We start from the raw sequence: 24,422 nt of genomic DNA, 5'->3' as shown, positions 1-24,422 counted from the left end.
CGTGTAACCGTGTGTGAGATCTATGGGATTCGTGTAATCGTGTGTGAGATCTATAGGATGCGTGTAACCGTGTGTGAGATCTATAGGATACGTGTAACCGTGTGCGAGATCTATAGGATACGTGTAACCGTGTGCGAGATCTATAGGATACGTGTAACCGTGTGCGAGATCTATAGGATACGTGTAACCGTATGTGAGATCTATAGGATGCGTGTAACCATGTGTGAGATCTATAGGGTATGTGAAACCGTGTGTGAGATCTATAGGGTACGTGTAACCGTGTGTGAGATCTATAGGATACGTGTAACCGTGTGTGAGATCTATAGGATGCGTGTAACCATGTGTGAGATCTGTGTGTGGACATATATACCGTGACATGTCACCATGATAGATTCTGTGTACATCAAGCTATACAATCATATTGTGTGTATTCCCGGTGAATCCCTCTATTCATGTCTGGACTTTCTCCTCAGACACATGACAGTATTTCATAGAAATGTGACTTGGTGTGGGATATGAGGGATGGAGGAGGCTGCCATGTCTTCCCTAATTCAGAGAAGGGATTCTCTTCCTCATGGCATTCTCCATATTGCTATGATGTGATATTATTGTGCTGCTTTATCAGCTGTATTGTAATGTAATATTCCATGTGTGCAGCTTGTGTTCTATTCCAATTGTTAGTAGTGAGATCTGATCCATGATAAAACTCTTCCTATAAATTAGGAATTGGTATATTTACATGGATTCATGTGAAAAGGTTTATTGTTAGTGAAGCTTTCATTCCTATAAAACATTGCACTGACACATAAATACATGTCTCCTATATACATTACCCCAAATATAAAATAAGAATATGTTTTAGAATTTTCCTCTTGGTTTTGGCTGTGTGAAATGGTTTGTTTTCATGTTTTATCCCATTTATAATATATTTTTATATACAATGTTATAAAATATTAGGAACTGATCAGACATTTGCCCGCCATTAATACCAGGCCCGGATTTGCTGTTATTATGATTTGGTGGATTCACATAGGAGTGGCTCTGGGATTTCTTGTCATGGTCACTATATGCAAAAAGTTATTTTATTTTTTTGCTTTGTTCTTGGTTGACAAGGTTTTTATGTGATGCAGATGTCTCGTATGTTTAATTCTGGGCTCACAGTATTTGTCCCATCGTGATATATGAAAAATGATTTCATGTTTTAGGAATTGTCTGCTATAGAAATGGCGGGCTGCTCATATTATCCTCTATTCTAGACATTTCAGTGTATGGGGTGGAGTTATACACAATTTTACCATTAAATACAGAAACTTCCAGGACTCAGAAAAGACAAGAGAAGAGTTAGTGCTTTTTATTTCTGGATTTTTTGTTTTAAATATTACAGCATAGTATGGCATTAAGGAATGGGCCATGGATTGGTTACTGCTGGCAAAGGTCCAGTTTATTGGGACTGATTGTGGCACTTGTGTGACTTTCAGTTGTCTGTAAAGGGTTAAACTGTTCTAGTCCTAATGGTGTAGTGACATGTATGAAGCAGGAGGGGGCGGCACAGCTGATGTTATACTGCAGATTAATGTTGGTATAATGTGATTATGAGTTCCTTCTGTATTACACCTATAAAAAGGTATACATTTTTCAAAAACTACACACCGGATATTTAGCATGAAATCTAGAGCATGCATGTAACCATGTGGAAATCTATTGGATACATGAAATCATATGTGAGATCTATAGGATGTGTGAGATCTATAGGATACGTGTACCCGTGTGTGAGATCTATAGGATACGTGTAATCGTGTGTGAGATCTATAATAGGATACGTGTAACCGTGTGAGATCTATAGGATGCGTGTAACCATGTGTGAGATCTATAGGATACGTGTAACCGTGTGAGATCTATAGGATGCATATCGTTTAGCAGCTTCAGTATATGTAGCACTTTGAATCCACTGTGCCAAGGTTTTTTTTAAGAAGTTACGTGCTTCCCCTATATTCCTCACCATTGCACATTTCTGTACCCGCCAACACTGCACCAATGTGCACTTCTGTACCCGCCTACATTGCCCCAACGTGCACAACTGTACCTACCAACATTGCTCCAGTGTGCACTTCTGTACCTGCCAACATTGCACCAATGTCCACTTTTGTACCTAACAACATTGCACCAATGTGCACTTTTCTACCTACCAACATTGCACCAATGTGCACTTTTCTACCTACCAACATTGCACCAATGTGCACTTCTGTATCTACCAACATTGCACCAATGTGCACTTCTGTATATGTGCACTTCTGTACATACCAACATTGCACCAACGTGCACTTCTGTACCTGCCAGCATTGCACCAATGTGCACTTCTGTACCCACCAACATTGCCCTAACATGCACTCCTCCAGGTCTGTCATAAAACTTGTATTCTCTGGATCCCATGCATGGTAACATGCATCCTAAATATCTCATGCTACTGGGCAAATAATGCTTTGCTGTGTACCCCATACCACATCTCATACCTCTGCACTAATGTATATTTTCACATTCATTGCTTTTATTAAACATTCACTCTTGCTAATTCTTGTCCGGGATTTGTTGAGGAATGTTATGGAGAATTCCCATTTTTTGATTTCATTTATTAAAGGTTGAAGCTTCTGAAGCAGCTCAGATCATTCTTGGGGCTTCTTATGATTCTATAAATTCAATGTAACCATACTGAAATCTGGCATCTGACAAATCTGGCATCTGACAATCTGACAAAAATCAGCCAATCATTGCTTTCTCACCTTCTGATTTATTAACACAAAGCCTTTCCGATGGGCTTACTGTTTTGTTACATACACATATGAATATTTTTTCGGGGTATTTATATACTGGACAGCTTGCATAGACAATATGACAAGGTAAAGGGACACATTGTGTCACATATGGTTGTCGTACGAGCTGGCCTGATGTTTCGGTGAGCTGGGATTGACGTTGGTTTTGTGCCTGGAGGGGGCCATGTGATCTCTGTGTAGCTGAAATATCGCTGACTCAGCAATAGTCATACAAGTGGCAGCGTGTTCACATTGTATGACACATGATGACAATCCCCCCCTCAATCAATTAGCTTTGCGGGTGTAACCCCTTTAACACCCAGTTCTGTGATCGGTTTATAATTGTATTATTGTATTTAATTCTATGTGATGATGGAAGCTTAAGCCTCGTATAGAAATGAATGAAATGCTGCTGTAGTGTAAAGCAGCAACAAACCTAAAGCGACATTCAGCAATGTGTGAGATATTTTAGTGAAGAGATAATATCGGAGCTGCCATTTTATACAGGGAGAGTCGGATCATCGTAGTGGATATATATACCCCCCACTAGGCCACAGGGCCATGAAACGCCTCTAGAATTGTACGTGACAATATTCGGATTTGTGTGCTTTCTGCTGTATTTTAGTGACAAATAATCTAACATTCACCAAGTTACCTAACAGCTTCCAGAGCCGAGGTTTAAACTGCAAGCAAGCTGTTCTGACACTGTGTATAACAACGGGAACTACCCCAGACTAGAGGGCAGCAAGAAAAATGAAGGACTTTGAGGGGCAGCTGTGTTTTACTGAAGCCGTCATAATGCCCCTAAAAATCCTTCTTGTTCTTGCAATATTCAGCCATTGTCTGGACTAACTTATGCTTGGGTGATTTTGTCAATATGTGAATTTTTACTCCATTTATAAAACATTAAAGACAGAGAATTAGACCCAGTAAATGACCATCTTCAGAAAGGGCTTACATATTATTTATATTAGCACCCCTACATGTCAACCAAGACACAACTGCACTACAAAAGTCAAACATATAAAAAGAATATAATGCTACAATGCAAGGAAATGTGAGCAGGCCTTTATGGCAGCCTCTGTAAATCCATTATTACGTGTTTAGAGAAATATTTTGTCCTTTACATGTTTTTGTTGTTTACCAAATTACTTTTTCTTATAGTTTCGATATTTTAGTTGTTTTTCAATTGGTATTAAGTTTTATGTATATATTTTGTCTTTCCTACAAATGTTTAATAACAAATATGCTGAGCTCACCTTTCAGGTGGATGGATGAAGAGCTTTATATGACTGCGGCCCGATATATAAAATATGGAGGACGAGGCTGTGTCCTGGTGATCTGTGATAGGAGCTGGCCCATTACAGACAGCAACATAAAACATTCTGGACATTGGCTAAATCCAGTAAGAGTAAACAGCAAATCTGCTTTTGTGACAAGAAATAATGGTGTTGATATAATATATAGCTAAAAAACTTGCCTATTACATCTCCTCCCCAAGGACAAGACATGGAAATAGTGTCTGATGTACAGTTATTCCTCCAGATGACACTTTCTATTAACGCTCTTCTGCTTGTTTTGCAGGGGATTCTCCATTGGAAAAAGTTTCCTCGTCAGGTACAGACATGGCTGCCAGGAGTTAGGAATCCTGACTTTATTTGTGTAAATTCTTTCATTTATTTGTGGGCTCAGGATAATTTGGATGCTGCAGATCCTACAAATTGCTCCTTTTTGGCTGATTACATCCTTCTTTAAAGAAATAAATGAAATGATAAAGTATGGAGTGTGGTGATAGCTAAGTGTCTGTATTTGTCCTTCTCAGAAAATAGTTTATCTTCATCCTAATTGTGCTCAGATACCATGGTGGGATCTTTGTACATGCTGAATGTTTTTGGGGTCATAATAAAAGAACCCCTACAGACCCTTCTATCATGGTGTCCTACACTGAAATCCTGGCCAGGTTGTGTACCCACCAGTACGTCCGCTTCCATTTTTGAACTTGAGCGACTGATTTACAGAAAGTGTGAAAACTCTTTTCACCTGTACATAATATTCTGCTCTTCCCTTGGTTGGAGATGAACCACAAGATAATGGAAGCTTCAGATGAGATTTGTTCATGTGCTCATACAAACAACACAACTTTTGTAATCAGAATCCAGCCCTGAAATGGGTGTCTTTAGTAGTTCATCAAATAATACCATCTTTATTATATATATAAAATTGGATGAATGTGTATGTGTGTATGTTCCACCATCACTCCAAAACGCATGTTTATCTTTGTACAGCGCTGTGCTACATGTCAGAGCTATATTTGGATGTATGTATGTGTGTATGTCATCACTTGGAAATGCATAGAGACATTTCAACCATGAGACCTTATAATCTAATCTAATAGTATAATATAGGATTGCAATAAAGAAATACCCGGGCAATGCTGGGTAATCAGCTGGTATAATATATACATTGACCCGCAGATGTCGGGATGACTATGGCTGTGTTGTTGGCTGCAGGCCCATGGGCAGTCTATAAGTCAGTATATCATTTACATAGTGAGTCAGGTGTTTCCCTTGTGCCGGGAATTTGCTGTATTGTTCATATAGAGGAAATGTCTCTTCTGAACTCTGTATTGTTCTGTTTCCTATTTACATTGCAAATTCACCTCAATTCACACTTCTAATAGCCTGCAAATCCTGGTTCTCCAGAAATGGGGAAAGGGGTATAAATCAGGTGTTTTTTCTCACTCTTTGAGACATTCTTATATATTTGTATGTCATATCAGGTTGGGATCTAATCCAGAGGACAAGGATCCCACATTTCATTGCTTTGTGAAGTCCTGTGCCTTGTGGGTGTTATGTCATCCCTGTGTTGGATATCATTTCATTGAACAATTCTCCATTTTTCACCTGGGTTGGTAGTCATACAATGATGGTGGTCACAATTCTAGTCGGTGATTAAGCCATTGTCTGATAATAGCCAGACTTTTTCTTCATATATGGCAAATCCTTCACGGATATCGAGCAGCCGTTCCTGCAGGTTGTATTGTCTAAGGTACCATCCCTGAATAAAATAACTATTTCAATGCACTGGGGAGTGCTGGGTTTGTGAACAATCAATGAGGATTGTATTCTGATAACATTTAGTCTACAGACAAATTTAGACTACAGACAAATCCTTCTTTCGGGGTTGCAAAGAATTTACCTTCCCTGGTGATATTAGTTTGCTTTAAATGTGTTTCTAAGAACAGCTACCACGAGTACCTAAGTCTGTCCCTTTATTGGCATATATTTTTCTTCTGCTGCACAAAGTTTTTGTTCGAGCGCTGGGACTCCTTTATTTGGTAATTTCTTTCACACATGAGATCGGCCAGCATTTTCCCCTGCGGTCACTGTGAGGATCTGTGCTTTACCATACAACCCATGGCACGGTCGGCCAGTATACATTTTATATTACAAATATATAATGTATTAGGCCAGCAGCATGTCAGGGTACTTGTGAAATCATTATTTGCTCACGTCTTGCTGACATCATAAACATAAAAGTATGACCCCATTTTTTGACTTTGACCCAATGACAGGCAGGATGGCTGATCATGTGACTGTGGACACAACGGGTTAACCTTGAAGTTTCTAAGCACAAGTTCTGGTAGGAATTAGGGAAATATAAAAAGAAATAACCCAGATATCAGAATTAGCTTGGCAGGGCCCCTGGTGAGTTTTGTGTAAATGGAGGATTCTGCAGAATGATCTGACCTGATATTTCTCCTCATTAGGTATTTATCGGGCTAATGAGCAGTGGACATTCTCTGCCCAGTCCCTGCCAAGGGAACCTGCGGGAACACTGCAGGCGTTCATGGATGGGAGGGGGTGACATACAGGTATATGCTGCATAGGAACAGACAAGTCTACATAGATTTATATAGGACTGGGCCTGGGGAAACAACCACAGCAAGCCCGGGGCTCCATCCTAGGGTTCATCTTCTCACTGTAACCTAATCCTATACAGGCCAGCATGTTCTCAATGGCTTCATACCACAGAATCTCATGACAAGAAGCACTGTGCAAATCCTGCTGTGGACTTTTCTCATTTTACCAGATTACAAGTTCAGTGCTTGCTTTCACTTGGTGCAGAGAAATATTCATCTGCCTATCACGGCTGATCACATGATCTTTGTCACCCATCAAGTTCATGGATGGCACAGGCGACCATACAAGAAGGGGTTAACCCTGTGGCCCTTTACTAGTAAATTTATTTACCTGATGGCCCAAGCCATGAAAGATCCAACAGTGAAGTGGGGGAATAATTTATGTGTCTAGGTAGCTTCTAGATCGGGTTGGTGGGCGTCTATCATATAAAGACAATGTGATGGGAGGACATGCCGCAGGCATTTTATTATTATTGGAGTTTTACCACAAATCATCCATCCAGGCTCTGAGAACAAAGGGGGATGATGTCCGGTTGTAGCCGTGGGTTCCTCCATATTCCTGGATGGGTGATATTTGGGTCCCGGGTGCGTGTTCAGTACCAGATATATAAGTGAATAGCTGAGGCGGTGGCGTGCAATATTTCCTGTTCTGTGAAATAAAACTTGTGACGGTCAGCGATAAATTCTGAGAATTAGTGGTGGACAATGACGTCTCTCTGCGCTGCGCACAGATCACCATTGTACGCCATCAATGTGCTCCTTTTTCTCCACTTTCTCTGCATAAATAAGTCTTCTAAGTGGACAAATTGCACTTTTACCCCCAGAGGTACTCCGCAGAGTTCAGCTCACCATCAATTTCAGCACAAGTCTCCAGGGCAGAGGCAGAAATATAAATATATATATAAATATTTGTCACCCTCTCACTATCAGGGGTTGGGGGAGAAACTGGGACTTGTTGTCCTACACAGGCGAGGGTAAAAAAACTAACTACACAATGATTTCCTGCAGGAGGGTAGAAAGTGGATTCATTCCTTGGTACAGGGAGACGTGATATTTGATGACGAAAGTGAGCACACACAGCAGCACATATTCACACCTCTCCATGTGTTATCTGGCACTGGGAAGCTGTGAAAATGACATTTCCCTCACAGACAAGACAAGAATAATGAGCAGACATTAGATTGTTCTACATATTACCAACATTCACCTTAACCCCCTATAGCTGCAAAGTAAAAGAAACGTTTTCTCCCCACACCTCTGACAATAATCCACACAGTGCCATGTGTCCGGTACCGGGGCATAGAGAGGTGGCAGCCATTGTTCTATAGGGTTATATCACCATACAGCACTATATATCCAGGAACAGAGGAAGACACTGCCCCCTATATACTGACAGTACAGATTACAGACACTGCCCCCTAGCTACTTTTAATGACTAAGTCTAAATGCTCCTCCAGGAATAAGATCTTGGCCCTATCTCCTGTGCATGGTGGAGTTTATATTGAAAGGCAAGGCTTGGCCATCTAGCTGTTGGGCACCCGTTGTATAGAAACAGCAGCTGCCACACCCAATATGGGTGCAACCACCAACCCACCAATCTGTCCTCTCTTTTAACATGCGCCATCTAATGACCAAAATTTGGCATTGCATGTAGGTTGTAAACAGTATGAAGTCAGTTGGAAGCAAAGACAAATGCTGGTGATTGTATAGTGTGAGTAAATGGTGAGTGATGGTCCATGCGCCCTGCTCGGGAATGTAAATCCTTATAGCAGCTCTGGCCCCAGCCCTAGACTATCCTTTGATTACTGTTTGGGTGCCAGCAGCTTGGCTTGAGCCTGACGGAGTCCCTCCTGCCCTGACCTTAATGTGAAGTTTTCTGGACATCAGCTGACTTTACAATATTTTTGTTCACTTCCTGCTGCCTTGTGTACTGAATGATGGTGATTTCTGGTGAATGGCTCCTCTGCTCAGTATGATTGGAGCGGTGTATGGTTCCTGGCAGCTGCTGGAACTTACCATAAATTCTCACTTCCAGTGAATCGCTGTACCAATGACGATTCCAGAGCTTGTTGTTGGAAATAGCAGAACAATGCAGTCCCCTAATGCGAGGAGAAGCCAGTGACCCCCGCTGTGGACAGCTCTTCCTTATAGTAACAGGATTTGTGGGGTGCCTTATCCCCCCCATATATCCCCATACACACAGAGAGGACACAGAGCCTCCACACAATCAAATCATTTATTTACACAAATTGTAAACATAACACAATTCAGAAATGTCGGGAGGACGTGTATCATTAACATGCCGCCCACTGCATGAGGTCATAGGTGCATCATGATAATGTAGGTGTTAAAGAGTACCTGTCATACCTACAGAGTGGCGATGGCTAACACCTATCACTAGGACATCATATCACTGGTGACATCAGATCACTGGTGACATCACAAGTATGTCACATGGTCAGCTCCCAGCCAACCCAAGGGCTTCTAGGATGAACCAGCTGAGCAATAAAACAATGTGCTTCATTTCCAGAATGTTTCACGTGATACCCTAAATAAGCCCGTACATGAGTGGTCCCCGAGCATGTCCTTCACACTGCGACATATTACACACCATTTATCCATAGAAAGAACACAAGATCTGTGTACTTGTCAATGTGGCACAAAGTGTAGAAATTCTATTTTATTTACATATTTACAGTAAAGGATGGCACCATACAGGGTGGCGGTGTACAGAAGGAAGGCACAGCGCCATTCAACTGAACAACATTAATGAGTGCAAGACGTGTACGTGTGTAAAATCTGCTATACATTCAGTATTGAAACATACTGGCCGAATATATGTACAGCCTACAAAGGGACGGGGGTCAGTGTCTACGTGGTACGATGTGTCTTCTATGCCCCGTATTATTGTGAGGGGGAGTAGTGTGTACAGGGTAATGACTAGGTGTGCACATTTTATTATTATATGAGTGACTTCCACATTTTGCTTCTCTAGCAATAGAGTTGTGTCTATGATATGGAGTCTCATTTCTCCTGTTGCATTTTCCACATGAAATATTCAGCGGGGATAGAGAAAATTTCTCTCACACGGGGTTTGCCAGACAAGGAATGTAATCGGAGGAATGATGTGATCATTGGGATTGCCCCAGTGGGTGAATGAGAAGCCCTCTATATGTGTATTTAGGTTGTGGTGCAGCAGTTTAGGCGTGGAATGATTCACACGACACAAGACCACCCTCGCCCTTGTAGGAGTGAAAATTGCAATCTGGATTTTGATGTTTTTGTCAGAAACACCAACAAGTCCAACCTGGAGCTCCAGCAAATGTATCCCAACCGGAACATAAAGTCCATCTAGAGGTAGAGTCATGTCATGATCAGGCGTCTTCCCATCATGCTACGAGCCATGACATCCATATTTCCAGTTATACAAGGTTTGTATCTTCCAGTTTTATCCAGGCGTGCAGCAACAAGTCATAAAGTGTCATCAGAAGGAAACAAAGTGTGCAGAGCGCTCCCCAGACAGCACTACAATGACATCGAAGTATGATTGCTATGGAGTGTGTCAGCCAGGTGGTCATTGTTTGATCTCCAGGATGGAGGGATTGTGGTCCAGGATGGCCAGAATAATCTTGTCCATGTATTGCCGCAGGCGCAGGTTGATTTCCTCTTGTTCTTTCAAAGCTTCCATCAACTGCAAGGAAAAAGATAAAAAATTGTTGGAATAGTTTGCTTGTTGTCTTCTTGTTGTTCATGGTGGCCCAAACAGCAACATACACATGCTGTGAAGAGGGGGGCGATGCCTGGGGAAGGGTTCTGGCCAGCAGAGGGATGCTTCTAAGGGGAATCTGGAGCAGAGTTGGCACAAGTTGGCCAGGGCAGAACTGCTCCCGTGCCGGGGACGCCAGGGGGCCAGGGCAGAACTGCTCCCGTGCCGGGGACGCCAGGGGGCCAGGGCAGAACTGCTCCCGTGCCGGGGACGCCAGGGGGCCAGGGCCGCCAGGGGGCCAGGGCAGAACTGCTCCCGTGCCGGGGACGCCAGGGGGCCAGGGCAGAACTGCTCCCGTGCCGGGGACGCCAGGGGGCCAGGGCTGCCATTATTCCTCTCAGGAGGATAACTTACCTCATCCTTTGAGGCGGTGTCAATCTCGGCTGCCAGTGACTGGGCTTTTGTCTGAGTAGAGAAGAGATTCTTTGCTTCGTATAGGCTGAGGCTGAGAATTTGCCCGTTCAGGTCATCATTCTGGTCTCTAAGCTTCTGGTTGTCCTGGGAGAGGAGCACAATGGTTAGTTATTGGTTTGCATTCACCTCTCTATAGTTTTATCTGAACCTCAAATATAATTTAGCTTTCTAAGTAACTAATAAAAAGACATTTCTGTTTTTTAAGGATTTGCTAAAGGGCCTCTCCTCCTCCGGTGTCATTGTACTTCTCTATTATGTAGGTTTGTCATTTTCAATCCCTATTTATATGGCTCTTTAAGACCTCTGGACTACATTAATGGAAGACCAAAAAAAAAAAGAACCTGATAGCGCCCTCCAGAGATAAGAAAGTCATTACCAGTTTTAGTCGTTTGATCTCTTGCTCCAGTTCAGTCTCGCGGGTTTTGGTATTATATTCGTACAATCCCATCGATGAGCTCCGTCCCCGGCCAGTCCGCTCGCAGTCTAAGCGGTACATCTGCAGGTGCTCCAACTCCTTCCGCAGGTCTTCAATTAGCTAAAAATGAAAAAAATATTCCTCATAAAACAGTTGTCACAAATCACTGTACTGGTAATTTGGAGTCAGGATAAAAGCAATGATTATCATTTATATCATGTATATTGTGAGATGGTGTGATTGATCTATTTCTATATTTGTGAATGAACCGGACCGTAACATCCCAATATAAAAATATAAACTGCATACAATATATAAGACTAATCATTATCGTCAAGGCACCATCCACACAGTAAGAAATAATCATTTACTTCTGTACCTCTTGTGTAGCCTCACGTTCCCGCTGGAAGTTCTGGCGGTTTTGTCTCAGTTTATCCATCAATTTCTTGTACAGATCCATCTCATCTTTCAGACGCAGACTTGTGTCTTCCAGTTTGTCCGACATGCGCTGTCTTTCCTGGGGAAAGTGATACAATAACTTCTATAGGATAAATATTATAGCGATATGTGAGCAAATGGGGAGATACTACATACACACAATATGTTATATAGGCCTGGGCTTCCCCCTTTTTCCCCAAATACCCCTAAGAAGTCACTCTGTGGGTTCCCCTCTCCTGGTAGCTTCTGATCTCCTGCTCACCTCATCTATCTTCTCTGTATGAGACTTCAGTCTAGTGATGGTGGTTAGTAACTCTTCATTCTCCTCTTCCAACTCCTGAACCCTAAAACACAGACAAAGAAAAGGGACTTGCAGGCTTATCTGAGTATAGGACAGGTTCTCTTCATGGACCTAACAGAGAAAGTGTGGCAGGACTGGAATCTCAGAGACTGTACCCTGCCCAGTATACCTGGCATTCAGCAATTCAATCTCTGTTCCCCTTTCCTTCTCCAGCCGGGAATATGTTTCCCTATGTCTCTTCAGCTCCTCATCCAGGATTTGCTCTGACCTGGTCTCCTGGTCCTTAAGCAGCTCTTCCAGTTCATGTACCCTGAAGACAACAAATCATATATCATGGGGTCAAATCTGAGCGAAATATTTCCTATGGGTGTCATCTCCTGCTGCCTTTCCCTCTGTCTACTCTGACAATCTGTTCATCAGCTGTCCCTTTATCTTGTCCTCCCTTTTATCGTGTCTGCTGCCCCTATGCCTTGTCTGTCTATCTGCCCATTCCGCTTATGTTTCCATTCTCTGCCCATCTCCTGTCCCTCATAGGGGTAACTATCCCTTACTACCTTGTCCCTGTGTCTCATCTGCCCCCTCCCTGTCCTCCACTTGTACACACCTGTCCCCAGGTGTCTAGTTTCCCTGTCCCCTGTGTCTCACGTGTCTCTCTGACACTACCTGTTCCCAGCTTTTCCATGCACTGTCTGTCTCCTAATCAGTCCACCTATTGCCTCCACCTTGTTATGTCATAATGATCTACCACCTGTACCCCCCTCTTTGTCATGTCCTGTATGTGACTTACCTATGCACCAGCTGGGTGTTTTCATGTTTTAATTTGCTCTTGACGTCTCCATTTGTCTGATTGTCATTTTCCAGCTCTGTCACCTTCTTCTCCAAGTAACTAACCTGCAAGAAGGGAACAGGCAGATTTTATACAATAAATGTATTTACATTTGTATTACCCCTATGATTTCTGCAGGTCCAGAAGGCAGCCAGCAGGGAAGAACATTAACTCTAAAATAACCAATAATGACAAGAGCTTTCTGCTGTTGTCACAGCTGCTCCTGCCACCAGGGGCCGCCACACAACTACTTTACACCCAGTTTTATATTACCTTTTGCCTCATATGGGGCAAATAATATATGAATATGTTAATGCAGCTTCACAATGTGACATAAACAGGGAAGATTATCTCAATGATTTCTAGAGTGGGAATTGCTAATCAGGAAATCAGGAGTCAACCTAATTCTGCTTTACAGAGACAGAAATTTTTAGCGGAGTCATTAAAGGGCAACCTAAAGTTTGGCTGTACGGTGGAGATTGACTTAGGATGGTTTATAGAAATCTGACCGGGCAGGGGGAGGACAGGGGAGACCACAAGGTAAAGGTATTTAATGTACAGCGCTGCGTAATATGTTGGCGCTATATAAATCCTGTTTAATAATAATAATAAAGGAAGTGGAAGAGGTGTCACCCTGACAAATTATTTTTTTGCCAACCATAAAAGGAGAATGTTAATCATTTGTCACCTTCTCTGTGATGTCATTGTCACACGAGTCGATGCTGTCACGGAAGAGATCCTCTGTGCTGCCATTACTGCTGCTCAGGTTACTGTTGTGAAAGAGTTGCCTGAAAAACAAAGGTCACACAACTTACAAGTCACAACTCCTGATCCAAAGCCACATTATAAAAAAGCTTTACATTTATGTAACTTACCTCCCAAATGCTGTGCTGGAGATCTTTCTGTTTGGGCTGTAGGTGAAAGATAATAACAAATAAATACCTAGAGAATGAACATCACAATCACAGCATTCATCCTGGAGCTGGCCCAGTGGTACCATCCGCCCTGGCCAGACCACATTGCTCTGTCCACCTGGGCCTGACCCCATTGCACCATTCACCCAGGATAGATCCTGGTACACCTTTCACCCAAGCCTGAATCCTGCACTTGTTCCACCTTTTACACCTGGGCAGACCCTATTGTTACCTCCACCTGGGCCATACCATCACTTTTCCTTTAACTTTTGTCCCTCCAGGCCTTTGTTACAAAGCAGAAGGGAAACGTTTAGCATTGTGTTATAATGTCATTTCCATGAATATCCTGCTAGAGGTGACCATGTATATAGCCAGTTGTCAGGTCTCCATGAACCTCCCCACTAGGGATCTTTGTTTAATCAATGAACTACATGTGGTCACCCTGCCTAGCTTTCTCTTCATGTGTTTTGTACATGTAAGTTAGCATTCCATGTGTTAGGCTGGGTACACACGTGCAATAATTGTCGTTTCACGATTGTATGATGCATAAATGAGCTCTCTACATACATCACCATTCTGCTCTATGGAGAGGGGAGAACAATGGAGCGGCACCCAGCTGTCCTCTCTCCCCTTCATATTCATTACGAACATTCCTCGTCTGTTGATCCGTCAGGACGGTTGTCCCGAACGCTGTGCCGTACACAGATTCTTCTCCAATATCAGCCCATTATCAGACAAGAATTATCTGACGTGTGTACGTAGCCTAATACTGGATAATGTTCTTATTTAGATTTGTGTTATCTCACATATCCATTGTACCGGAGCCTGATCCCCACTACATTTAGCAGAAGGATTAGTTCTAGCAATATAGCCCATATAAAGCTATAGCCCATGAAATCATTTGTAAATGGGGAAAGTCACCTGTTGGCTTTGAGGTTCTTCAGTCGGGCCTCCAGGTCATTGAGCAGGGTGATCTTCTTGCAGCACTGCGTACAATACATGTCCAGTAACTCGCTGTTGTACATGTGTCTCATTTTACGAGGTGTCTGCCCGGCACTGTGAGAGAGACACATCATTGGCATTGTGTGCACATTGAGATAAATATTTTGTAGATTCTAGAGATCCTTTTATGTAATCATGTCACAGATGTTGTGACCTGGAATGGGGACATTTGCACTTCTTAATAGTGTGAGCTGGTGCTGATCAGGTTTGGGAATGTTCACCAGTAATGCAAATCCAGGTAAACATTCACTATGGTGCCAGGCGCAGCTGCCACTATACATAGATAAGACTTGTAAATCATCCAGCCCTATAATCAATAGATGACATTGCTGTATATCTGTATGCATTCCCGCACAGGGAACTCTTTATGGAAATAGTCATAAACATGGCATCTGAAGGCTGCAGATCAGCTTCTTGCTATAAAATCCTTATCAGAGAACAAAGATGGCTGAACAAACCAAACTAAACTTTCCACGGAGAGAATGTCATACATAGTACACATATAATACTTTAATATATACACAGGTATTCCTTATATGTTAGTAATGTAACAACAAGAGCCTGCAGGCAGGCATACTCTAATGGACCATTCTGGGGGACTCGTCAATCAGCATCAAGAACCCCAAATTCTGGAAACGTTCTCAGCCAACTAACCACCAACAACCAAGTCTGGCCATAGACAGAATGGCGTGAAGATATCTGCTCAGAGACCGGGCCATCTGAAGAACGTTGTAGATGAAAAGGTTCTGTCCATGTGTGTCAACACAGCAAGAATTTGTCCCTAGCACTCCAGGACCTGGCAGAGGACTCCTGGAGCCCCAAGACAGCTGCGGGCACAGTGCAATGTCCACTGTAAAGTGCTCACCTGGAGGGGACGGAGGACCCCAGGTCAGAGAAGGCGTTAGTTCGACTTTCATCATCAGGACAAGGACTGCTGGGGGTGTAATCCACATCATCCCCTTCCCCATAGTCCTCAAATTGTTCCTCAGCACTAATCACAGAGGCCGTAGAATGGCCGGAGAACTCTGACAAGGTCAAAGGATTCAGAAGGTTTCTGAAAGGAAAATTAGAACAGTCATGAGACAAAACTAAACTGTAGCATTGCTGCTGGCCCAATAATTCAGAACCGGATATAGTACTGAACAGGGATGATTTTATTGTCCTCCTTACAGATAACATGATTTCCACTTACCGATCTCCGGGAAGGTAGAGCCCCGCTACATCCTCTGCCTTCTCATCGCTCCGGCATTCATCAGAAACCTCTGAGCTCGGCGTGCTCTCAATGGCGCTGTCCAAGTCTGATTCGTGGTGGACATCTTGTTGCCCCATTATTAAACTCTCCTCGTCCGGGAAGAGCTCAGAGTCACTAAATGTGGCCTCCGCCTCAACATACATCCCTTGAGTGATGGGACTCTTCTGGTAATGACACAAACAGATAAAGCCAACACTGGGCAATGTTATATACCAAACACACAATGATTTTATACAACAAGTTATTATAAAATGGAATAAAAGAACTTGGCCAGGATTTAACTCTCTGGAATCAGCAAACAGAAAGATTTATGGCAATGTGTATTGTAAAAATAAAGAGCCGGCTCCTGACCACCGAATGATGAAATATTCCCACCAGTGATAATATTGCCTGAAGATTCCCCCTCACAGCGGCTGTACATTGACACAACCTATGCAGAGCACACGGATCTATTAATAGGAGAATGACCCAAATACACACAGAGAGGCCGTGACAAACGTTTTCTGATTGATAGCAGCAGGTGAGGAGAAAGGTCACTGCCATAAAATATTCATGCCTGGATGCGTCTTATGGAGTGACGGGGAATCATTCACATATTCTGGCTCTGCCTCACACATTCATACAATATTTAGAGCACGGTGGGACATACGCTCTATATTTAGCTGCTTCTTAGTTCAATGCACCAATCTGTGACCGCAATTCCCAATAACTCGCTAACAGTCCGTTCATCATCGGATCATGTGGTATGAGGTTCTGGGAGAACTGTCACCGTGTCTCCAATCATCACACACTGACTACTAAAACCTTTCATCAGACCAACTGTTCTAACAGAACCAATATAGTCCCACAGGACCACACCACAGTATTCAACCCAACAGAACCAATATAGTCCCAGAGCACCGCACCACAATATTCAACCCAACAGAACCAATATAGTCCCAGAGCACCGCACCACAATATTCAACCCAACAGAACCAATATAGTCCCACAGGACCAGACATGGGGGGTACAGGACAAGAGAAGTAGTACTGTGCAGGGTCCATACATACAGAGAACAGATACTGAGAATGACATGGGGGGTACAGGGCAAGAGAAGTAGTACTGTGTCCATACACACAGAAAATGATGGTGTGGTGGCAGGGATGTGGGGGAGGGGTTCTGCAGACATTCCTGGCCATATTAGTGATGAGTGAGCAGATCTGAGAGGAAATGTTTGGACATTGTGAATATGTTAGCTTTGTAGCGCTGAGTGTTCCATCCAGATAATTATTGTGAATGACATCTTGGAATAATAAAGTAATGCAGCTCCCATACACATTACAGCTCTATGAGTTGCAGAGTAATGCTTTGTATGGTCATTTTGCTGCATTCAGAGCTGCTTAGCATGGATGTGATATGTAGGGGTCACTTCACCCCCATTCATGTGTATGGAGACATCTGCACACAGCATTGGCAGCCATCTATACACCTCCATACAGTAGTCCAGCAGCCTCCAGTGCTCAGTAATCTCCTCCTACAAACACTTCCTCCTGGCAGATTGTTGTATACCGGGCCAGATTCCCTACCAGTAATTTATTTCATGAGAAGAGGAGACAACAGGTTAATAATCCTGCAGCACGGGATCCAGGTTTTCTGGATTCTGGCAGGACATGGTGTACATACCGGGGATTGGATCACCTGTTTAGACACTTCAGGAGGAAGGACTGGCCATGGTTTTTAGATTTACTTGCTTTTAGCACGATTGGACTTCATACCTAAAACAGTATTGGGGTCCCTGCAGGAAAAGATCTTTATTGGCTGCAGAGGTTGTCGTTTAGGACAAAGCAAGCCATGCAGATCCCATCATCTATTCCATCTCACAGCTCCAGCTGTAAGGGATTTTATCAGATTTGGATAGTATGAGGAAGACTTTGCCATACATGGAGGTTGGACATATAGTAGGAAGAAGAAGTTCCCTGGATGGGATTATTTTGAATGACGGTCATATAGACGTCATGGGATCCACTGACAACATGAACCGTCACAACTCTCTTCTGCTTTCCCTGCCTGCTTTGGGGTTGTCAGATTACTCATACCGACAAATGGCTGAAGATGGAAACAACCAACAAATCCCCCCACCAGATTCCTGACACCAACCATGGGCCGTGGGTGCAGCTGTTGTTAGATGTTGCACACATGTCAAGTTTTGAGCAATTGTTTACTTCAGCAGACATTGTAGACGTCTAACCATTGTGTATGAGGATTACTAGGCCTGGACTATAGTGTATGCATTTTGTACTTTACATTCTCCCTGTGTCCTCCATTGGGTCTGCTACCATTCAACTTCATGTAAACAGGTAAAATGTCAGACTTATTTCTGGCTTTGACTTTCTGTCCCTGCTATAGGTGATGCAATGGGTGACAAGTTTTGTCATTACCACCCTGCCCAGCCTGGTGTGATTGGTGTGAAGTGTAAGTGGAGCGTACACAGTAACCTACAGAGACACAGCGGCTGCAAATGTCACAATTGTTGTAGGTGACACACTCAGACCCAGAACTCAGCAGATCTGTTCTCAGCTCAGACCCAATGACGGCCGTACTGAGCATTATTGTGTCTAGATTGTAAGCTCTGTGACCCAGGAGAGGATTCCTATCCCCCAGAATTTAAGGACATTGGGGCAGAAACATATGATTTACAAACCCTTAATATTATTCACTCCTTGTGGGTGAAATATCATCTGTCTAGCTGTAGGATGTGAGCTTTTTGGGTTACAGTAAGATTGGCTTTAGATTGTGATAGACTGTGAGCTCCTTGGGTCAGAATACGTGATTCATACACCTATAGACTGTGAGCTCCTTGGGTCAGAATACGTGATTCATACACCTATATAGACTGTGAGCTCCTTGGGTCAGAATACGTGATTCTTGTTGTGCACAGCCATAGTCACTCCTCTGTACAGCGATGACTTCACATTGCAGCAATATAAATATTTCACACGTGTGTCACAAAGCGATAAAGTCACAATCTGTTCTGCCATTGGTGAGATCTCAGGAGATTGCAGAAAAGATCCGGTCTACATACACAACAATCTGACATTCTGGATAAGAGCGACCAATCTGCAGTGTCCCTGGCTAGGTAGGTACAATCTGGCTTAACATTACCTAACCCGAGTTGCAGCCTTGTACACACACAGTTGTGTTACTAAGTAAACATTGTGCAGATACACAGGAGATATGTGTTACACAGGAACTTCCTCACCCTACACACCGGCCAAAAACAACACTCAACTTCCATATAACAAAAACCCCATTATCTGTAACGGCTGGGACAGGCCAGGGACATTGTAACTGGGTGAATGTGAGGTACAGACAGACCTGGAGAGTGTATGTGTCTCATATATGGCAGGGTATACTGGGGAGATTACATGAAGTGTGGTAATTGTTGGGGCCTGATGTATAACAGTGCAGGGTGTATTGGGGTGAATATGGATGGTGTGGGGTGTAACATGAAGATCTTCGATGGTGCAGAGTGTAATAAGGCAGATGTTGGTGGCACAGGATGTATTGGGTTGTAGATGGATAGTGTGAGGTGTATTGGGGTATATATGGGTGGCACAGGGTGTATATGTATGGTGCGGGGTCTATATGGGTGGCACAGGGTGTATTGGGTTGTAGATGGATGGTGCGAGGTTTATTAGGGTGTATATGAGTGGCACAGGGTGTATTGGGGTGATAGTACCCCCTGTATGGTTGATCAGGACAATGGTGTGGTCGGGGTGTAGATGATCGGGGTGATTGCAGACATCCTTGGGTAGATGTATACAGTGCACTGTGTATTGGGGTGTAGATGGGTGGCACAGGGTGTATATGGATGTTGCGGAGTGTATATGTATGGTGTGGGGTGTATATGGGTGGCGCAGGGTGTATATGGATGGTGCGGGGCGTTTATGGGTGGCACAAGGTGTATTGGGGATCATATGGATGGTGTGGGGTGTATATGGGTGGCAGAGAGTGTATTGGGGTGAATATGGGTGGCACAGGGTGTACTGGGGTGTATATGGATGGTGCGGGAAGTAAATGGGTGGCACAGGGTATACTGGGGTGTATATGGATGGTGCGAGGTGTATTGGGGTGTATATGGGTGGTGCAGGGTGAAATTGGGTGGCACAGGGTGTATATGGGTGGCACAGGGTGTATTGGGGTATATATGGATGGTGCGGGGTGAATATAGATGGCACAGGGTGTATTAGGTTATAAATGGATGGTGCGGGGTGTATATGGGTGGCACAGGGTGTATATGGGTGGCACAGGGTGTATTGGGGTGTATATGTATGGTGCAGGGTTTATATGAGTGGCGCAGGGTGTATATGGATGATGCGGAGGGTAAATGGGTGGTACAGGGTGTATTGGGGTGTATATGTATAGTGCAGGGTGTATATGGGTGGCACAGGGTGTATTGGGGTGTATATGGATGATGCAGGTGGTATATGGGTGGCACAGGGTGTATTGGGGTTTATATGGATGGTGTGGGGTGTAAATGGGTGGCACAGGGTGTATTGGGGTGTATATGGATGGTGTGGGATGTATATAGGTGGCACAGAGTGTATTGGGGTGTATATGGATGGTGCAGGGTGTATATGGGTGGCACAGGGTGTATTGGGGTGTATATGGATGCTGCAGGGTGTATATGGGTGGCACAGGGTGTATTGGGGTATATATGGATGGTGTGGGGTGTATATGGGTGGCACAGGGTGTATTGGGGTGTATATGGATGGTGTGGGGTGTATATGGGTGGCGCAGGGTGTAGTGGGGTGTATATGGATAGTGTGGGGTGTATTTGGGTGGGGTGTATATGGATAGTGTGGGGTGTATACACACACACACACATCTACATACACAACACCTACACACATACACTACACATATCTACATACACCACACCTACACATACACAACACCTACACACACACACACATCTACATACACACACATACACAACACCTACACATCTATATACACCACACACGCATACACAACACACACACTACACACATCTACATACACCACACACACACATCTACATACACAACACACACACATCTACATACACAACACCTACACACACACATCTACATACACAACACACACACATCTACATACACAACACCTACACACACACCAGACATACCCACACACACACACGCTTACATACACCACAGATACACACACATCTACATACACAACACCTACACACATACACTACACATATCTACATACACCATACATACACCACACATGTACATACACAACACCTACACACACACATACACATCTACATACACAAAACCTACATACACACACACACACATCTACATACACCACACACACATACACACACACACTACACACATCTACATACACCACACACACATACACACACATCTACATACACTACACATACACACACATCTACATACACCACACATATACATCTACATACACCACACATACACAACACACACATCTACATACACCATACATACACGTCTACATACACAACAGACACACACATATACATACACCACACACATACACATCTACATACACAACACCTACACACACATCTACATACACCATACACACCCACACACACACACCCCTACATACACCACAGATACACACACATCTACATACACACACACACATCTACATACACACAACATCCACATACCATACATACACACCTGCATACACCATACATACATACACCACACATTGTGCTATACAGTGTAGTCACCGTCCTGCCTCCAGTGCTGAGTGCAGTGCCCGGCAGGGGGGCAGCTTTACCTGGGCACTGTATGACGGGCGCTGTATGATAGGCCCTGTATGGTGGGCACTGTGAGAGGACTGTATGATGGGCCTTGTATGGTGGGCACTGTGAGAGGACTGTATGATAGGCACTGTATGGTGGGCACTGTGAGAGGACTGTATGATGGGCACTGTATGGTGGGCACTGTGAGAGGACTGTATGATAGGCACTGTATGATAGGCCCTGTATGACGGGTGCTGTATGGTGGGCACTGTATGATTGGTGCTGTATGATAGGCCCTGTATGATGGGCACTGTATGGTGGGCACTGTGAGAGGACTGTATGATGGGCACTGTATGGTGGGCGCTGTATGATAGGCCCTGTATGATGGGCACTGTATGGTGGGCGCTGTATGGTGGGCACTGTGAGAGGACTGTATGATGGGCACTGTATGGTGGGCGCTGTATGATGGGCCCTGTATAGTGGGTGCTGTATGGGCACTGTGCATCATCCTGAGGGGGCAATGTGCAGGTTGGTTGGTGGGATCACAGACAGAAATCCCCTGGGGTGTGAGTGATCCCCAATCTACTAAAATACCCCAGCATAAATCCCCGGGATAGAATGGGCCCCCTTGTTATGGCTGCAGTGTGGTGGCCCCGGGAATTGATCTTCAGGCAGATTGCAGGAGCCGCAGCCTGGTGAATATTAGTGAACTCCTGGAGACTGGGCCTAAAATGCAGCGCATGATGAGACGCCGCATGGATACAATGCAACCCCGCACACCCATTGTAATATCACAAATATCAGGGGTCAGAGGGACTGAACCCCCCAATAACACTGACCATGGCACCTTGTTATTGCTGTGTCCCCGCTGGGGGAATGCACCATTTCTATACAAAATATTACAGAAGGTGAGATCTTGCAATGGAGCTGCCTGGTGACAACAATCTATGGAGAGAGTGAAAATCTTCCTAAGGGGACCTGTAGAGGGAAATCCTTCAATGGGGACACCTGTTATGGTGACAAGAGATTTCACTTCCTGCTGGACTCCTGGGACAGGAAATGAAGGGAAGTCCCTCCAATAGGACAAGTGAGAACCTCCTGCAATACATACATAGTTATTACCCCTCACATGGTGCTCACATAATCCATGGGGCTGCATGTTGGGTAGTGGATGCAGCCCTCCCCTACACGTGTCCTCTACATGTCCCCCTACACGTGTTCTGTGTGTCCCCTACATGTCCCCCTACATATATTCTGTGTATTCTTTTCCCATACACTTGTGCTGTGTCTGATATAGGTGTGGCGATGGCTCGGAATGCCCAGCATGCTGGAGAATGTCTGCTGTTAGGACTGAGCATGGTGTGTGACCCACAAAGCATTGCAGCTGCTCTGGCATCACTCCACTCCTGTGTCCCCCTGCCTGGGGGTAATTCCCCCCTGCACTGGTTGCCTGGTAACAAAGCTCAGGGTCTTTGGCACTCAGCACATAAATATTTCATGGTGTAACATTGTAACTGAACCACTGGGTGTCACTGCTACAAGGGACCATTGTACTGCTAGGAGGAGGCTGAGAGGGGCGCTATAATGCAGGTGGTGTTACCTTCTAACATGCTGCACACAGCCTGAGTCTAGAGGCATACCTGTGTACCTGTGTGCCCCCATACCTGTGTACCCCTAGATGTGTCCCCGGAGTAAGGATTACATCATACCTGTGTGCCCCATACCTGTGTACCCCTAGATGTGTCCCCAGGGTAAGGAATACTTCATACCTGTGTGCCCCTAAATGTGTCCCCGGGGTAAGGATTACATCATACCTGTGTACCCCTAGATGTGTCCCCGGAGTAAGGATTACATCATACCTGTGTGCCCCCATACCTGTCTACCCTAGATGTGTCCTTCTTTAACCCGGGTGTAATTCTCGGTATCTGTTCTTATTCTGTATGTATGGGCTCTGCACAGTACTACTTCTCTTGTCCTGTACCCCAGGTGTAATTCTTAGTATCCCCATTGCACTCGTTCCTTTTATCCCTATGGCCCCCATCTCTATATTGTGTCTCCATTGATGTCAGGATGTTGGCATTATCTAATGGTCTGATCTGGCTCTCCCAGAATCCTCCCTGGCAAGGATGCAATTCATATATTGCAGATTTAATATTCTATTATATATACTGAGCTCTTCTCATACAAATACAGCTGCAGACTACATACATCCTAGAGATTTCCAGGGGAATACAAATAAATGCCTGGAGGTGACAACATGCTGCACAGATTTATCCATGGACTCACCTCGTAGTAATATTCTGCATATTGCCCCTGGTATGGTGGAGGATTCATCCCCAGCACTCCTCTCAGCAGCTGGTTACACCCTGGGAGAAATCAGAGAATCAGAACATCACCCATATGATGCCACCATTCACCCGCAGACATTACAGAATAATGATCATTTATCTCTCATTACCCCTTTATTATACAGACTGATATCATGTTACTGTGTGCTCGGGGACTCAGTGTACCATCACAGGATACGTCGTGTACCATCACAGGATACGTCGTGTACCATCACAGGATACGTCA

At 44.1% G+C, this 24,422-nt stretch overlaps 1 protein-coding gene and 1 long non-coding RNA gene across 3 annotated transcripts in view; one reads left to right on the top strand and one right to left on the bottom strand.

The window, feature by feature from the left end:
* Positions 1-4,586, top strand: part of LOC140332425 (uncharacterized) — a 9,069-nt gene extending 4,483 nt beyond the window's left edge. Inside the window, exons 2-3 of one of the 2 annotated variants that reach the window (XR_011921115.1) lie at positions 4,074-4,212; positions 4,392-4,586. This is a non-coding gene — a long non-coding RNA (uncharacterized lncRNA). Of the gene's footprint in view, positions 1-3,619; positions 4,213-4,391 lie in introns of those variants that run through there. The other variant, XR_011921114.1, reaches the window with a different exon arrangement.
* A 4,365-nt stretch (positions 4,587-8,951) lies between these two features.
* The window catches only part of RAB11FIP4 (RAB11 family interacting protein 4), a 24,576-nt gene continuing 9,105 nt past the window's right edge, over positions 8,952-24,422 (bottom strand). Inside the window, exons 3-15 of the mRNA XM_072414023.1 lie at positions 24,135-24,214; positions 15,998-16,221; positions 15,671-15,859; positions 14,725-14,859; positions 13,765-13,800; positions 13,578-13,677; positions 12,851-12,954; positions 12,233-12,373; positions 12,025-12,106; positions 11,704-11,841; positions 11,286-11,444; positions 10,850-10,993; positions 8,952-10,420 (exon numbers count right to left, since the gene is read on the bottom strand). Coding sequence (XP_072270124.1) covers positions 10,304-10,420; positions 10,850-10,993; positions 11,286-11,444; positions 11,704-11,841; positions 12,025-12,106; positions 12,233-12,373; positions 12,851-12,954; positions 13,578-13,677; positions 13,765-13,800; positions 14,725-14,859; positions 15,671-15,859; positions 15,998-16,221; positions 24,135-24,214 — 1,649 coding nt within the window. The 3' untranslated portion in view covers positions 8,952-10,303. The remainder of the gene's footprint in view (positions 10,421-10,849; positions 10,994-11,285; positions 11,445-11,703; positions 11,842-12,024; positions 12,107-12,232; positions 12,374-12,850; positions 12,955-13,577; positions 13,678-13,764; positions 13,801-14,724; positions 14,860-15,670; positions 15,860-15,997; positions 16,222-24,134; positions 24,215-24,422) is intronic.

This window comes from Pyxicephalus adspersus, chromosome 6 (genome assembly GCF_032062135.1).
Source record: "Pyxicephalus adspersus chromosome 6, UCB_Pads_2.0, whole genome shotgun sequence".
In the NCBI taxonomy this organism is placed as follows: Eukaryota; Metazoa; Chordata; class Amphibia; order Anura; family Pyxicephalidae; genus Pyxicephalus; species Pyxicephalus adspersus.
The sequence above is the reverse complement of the archived record's forward strand: the minus strand, read 5'-3'. Positions and strand labels throughout refer to the sequence as shown.